We start from the raw sequence: 3,502 nt of genomic DNA, 5'->3' as shown, positions 1-3,502 counted from the left end.
GACCTGAGCACTGTGTGCGTCACTGGTATCCGTCTGCAGTAAGTTCCTTGCAGGATTGCGGACTGTATCTATAGTGTGAGGAGTTCTGATCCCAAATGGGACCCTTCGGCATTGCTGTAATATAACTATTAAATAATGACAATCATAAAACTTGCCTACAGCGTGTGCTTATTTCATTCAAGCTGTGGCATCATAAGTAAAGCTGTTCTTCCACCTTGTGGTTAAATAGACTACTGCTTGCAGAGTTTGTGCATTAAAAATCAAGCACTGCATATGAATACTGCTATTAAACAGACACATTGCACAGAGCACTGTTGCTATCACAGAACCCCTCTTTCAGACCAGTGCTACGAGTATTAACTAGCTGTATTTTGTATGGTGAACACTTTGTGTGTATGTGTATGTGTGTGCATGTGCGCACGCGTGCGTGAGTGTACAAATGAAGAGAGTCACATTGCCCTCTAGTGGTCCCAGCCCACAGAAGTTTTGAGACCTGGTGTTACAATGACTAAAGTCTCCTTTAGTTTCTCCGGTAAAAAAGACCATTACTCAGTGCAACATGCGAGCTTTGTCACATTAGTAAAAAAAAGAGCGATGTGGAAACAGAGTGTGAGCATGTCACAGACCAGGAAAAACTGACCTCTTCAAACAGAGATTGCAGCCCGTTTCTGTGAGCAATGTCTCTAGAACTAAAAGGAGCCATTTAGAAGCAGCGAAAAATTCATCTACGCTTTTTTCCGCATTTCCACTCTCCACCCCTATTTTCCACTTTTTACTTCTGGCTATGGAAGCAATCAAACAGTCTTTGCCATTTGCATTAGGGTACAATTCAGCACAATCGGGTCCAGCATCCATAGTCGGTCACTCCACAGTGAAGCCCAGCTTCAAAACCAGTAATTAAATATCAGTTCTGTGCTAATGTAACAGAGGTAGATTGAGATACATAATTTTGTAGTAAATGCAGATCTGCGCTGTGTGAAACAGTGGAACACACTGGCTAACATACTTCAGAACCAGTAAGTGAATATTAATGTTTTTAATGGTCCTAAATTACACTTCATTTCCAAAGCAGGATTAGCTTGGTTATGTAAGAGGGATTGATTTGGTTCAAGGAAGAATAGGGAGGCATGAAAAGAACAAGCTGTTTAAAATCTATGTCTGCTTCTCAGATGTTGCTCTCCTCTAAAGAGTGGTTTATTAATTATGTGCCATCCTCCTCTTCATTATCATTCCAGTTCCACCAGCGGGCACCATTCTAAACTGAGTCTCCTTGCAGTAGTAGGTGCTCCTCAAACACAGCGTAAAAATCAGCCCTCATGCATTGCATTCCTTTTTTGTCACTCAATTTATAATTATGACTGGCAGCCAAAATGTTCCCAGGATAAACTGTCAAAGTCCCTGAGGAACATCAGGCAGAAATTTGACCCAGAGTGTCACATTGCAGTCACTCCCCAATAACTGTATCATCCGTTTCTTTTGTTCATCTGTTCAGTAGAATGACAGCTGATTATAAAAAGGAGCTGACCCCGGCTCCTATCTCTATATTTTTTTGACTTCAGATGACAAAAAGGGAGATTTTCACTTTAATATGCTAAGAAAACTAGTTTTGACCAATAATTTTTTATACTTAGAATTGAACTTCAGTGGCAAATTTCAGCTGTAGGACTGTACTCTCATTTCCCCTAAATGTGAAKTTTTTCAGATCCAGAATGGACAACATACAGAGGTAAGCAGAAATACTRAGTTCAGATATAAAGATAAATGCAGATGTTTGTTGAGTTCTGGGAAAGAGCTGGTAGATGTAAAGCTAGTGATTCAGCTTCCATGTCTAATTAGATGGATTCCACATCTAATTATAAGGTTCATTTTCTTACAGTTGCAAACCAAAGTACCTTATTGTCTACAATTATTTTCAAAACCAACAAGAACCCAAGAAATCTGGCAGAGGGCCCATGCAAAGATTAACAGTCTATTTTTTCCACCTATTCTTATATCACAGATAAAGGCTACTAGCATGAGCAACAGGTGGGACTTTTACCCCATGAAGCCAATTTTTAAGAGTAGATATCACTGTGGAGGGGAAATGGCTGAGACCCCAGAATACTGACACTATCTATTTTTCAAAAGAGCAATTACAGTAGAGGCACTAGATTGACAAGTGTCCCCTCAGAATCCTTCTGAAAAACCCAGAGCTTGATTCAAAGCTAACAACTTTGAGAAGAGGCTGGACTTTTTAGTCTCCCTGGGTGGAATTCATCTCTTCTAGCTTCAGCCATCTAAAAAAGTAAGTATCTAATCCAAAGCGGTCACCTTGGTTTCCTCTATAGTCAATAGAGATAGATATCCCTGGAGGATGATTCATCTAATCCTAAAACAGATGTGTAAGATGGATGGAGTGAATCTTTCTCCAGAGGTGCCCATCTTTATATCCACTGATCACAGAGTCTAGACAACTACCTAGACACTTGGCTTCTAATTAGCTAAAAGCAGATGAGATGAATCCTTTCTAACATCATATTGATCTGGCACAGTGATGTTATTAGCAAGTTTCATAACAGTTTGGCTTATTTTAATAAATTCAGCAAAATGTTGGCATTTTATTGCATACTTCTACCAACAATCTCCTGGATCTCTGCTGCTTCAGTAATAAAGACACTGGGACCACATATTTGTTGGTGCTCTTGTGTAATATGGTGATATGTTGACGTATCAAGACTTGACACATGGCCCAATGTTTCCTATTTTCATCGGTGTTTCATATTTTATTAGAAGCCCAGCTAGATTTGGTGTGTTAGGGCCTAGCCTCAGGCATGAGGCCTCAGGCCCTAACTGCATGAGACCATCAGCAGTCATTTTGTGTGCGTGGTACATCTCCACAGGGAGTCTCTCATTGCAGAGAAAGGCCTAAAAATGCTACCATAAAGCTGTAAAAGCAGAAAATAAAGGATAAGTGTATTTATCTGTTAGACTCTCTTAAACTAGAGTCATGACTTCTGCTAGCAGAAACATGCGCGCCTCAAAATACCCCGCTACCTCAACTCGTCATCACAACCCTTCCCATATGCCCGTCGCACACGTCTTTAAGATGGAGGCCAAGAAAACGGCGACTACAACTCCCATCAAGCCCCGCGCCACTGCCCCCCCCAGCAGCCACTTGATTGGCTGCATAGCCTCTGGGGAGCCAATAAGCATCGGGGGCCCTCGGCGCGCCGCCGTGGGCCGTAGTGCTCCCTGGGGAGTGTAGTCCGCCTCGGAGGCAGTGCGGAGCACGATGGGAGTTGTAGGCGCCATGTCGGCGCGGCCGCGGAGGGCGGCGGTTGCTGGGGGGACGACGGCGGCGGCGCCTGCGCAGTGGCGGCGGCGCGCGGCGACGGCGGCGCGTGGCAGGAAGCGGAAGGAGGCCGGTTGGGATCAATCCCTGACGTGTCTCTTGGAGGCCGCCGCCGCCGCTTGCTCTTTGCACCCGTCGGGCGGCCGCCATGGGGAGTGAGTATCGGGGCGC

General features: G+C 44.1%; 1 protein-coding gene across 1 annotated transcript in view; it reads left to right on the top strand.

The window, feature by feature from the left end:
* Positions 1-3,352: 3,352 nt before the first annotated feature.
* The window catches only part of SEC61A1 (Sec61 translocon alpha 1 subunit), a 13,104-nt gene continuing 12,954 nt past the window's right edge, over positions 3,353-3,502 (top strand). Inside the window, exon 1 of the mRNA XM_026075513.1 lies at positions 3,353-3,486. Coding sequence (XP_025931298.1) covers positions 3,480-3,486 — 7 coding nt within the window. The 5' untranslated portion in view covers positions 3,353-3,479. The remainder of the gene's footprint in view (positions 3,487-3,502) is intronic.

The sequence above is a fragment of the Apteryx rowi genome, unplaced genomic scaffold, assembly GCF_003343035.1.
Source record: "Apteryx rowi isolate R43461 unplaced genomic scaffold, aptRow1 scaffold_405, whole genome shotgun sequence".
Classification (NCBI taxonomy): domain Eukaryota; kingdom Metazoa; phylum Chordata; class Aves; order Apterygiformes; family Apterygidae; genus Apteryx; species Apteryx rowi.
The sequence above is the reverse complement of the archived record's forward strand: the minus strand, read 5'-3'. Positions and strand labels throughout refer to the sequence as shown.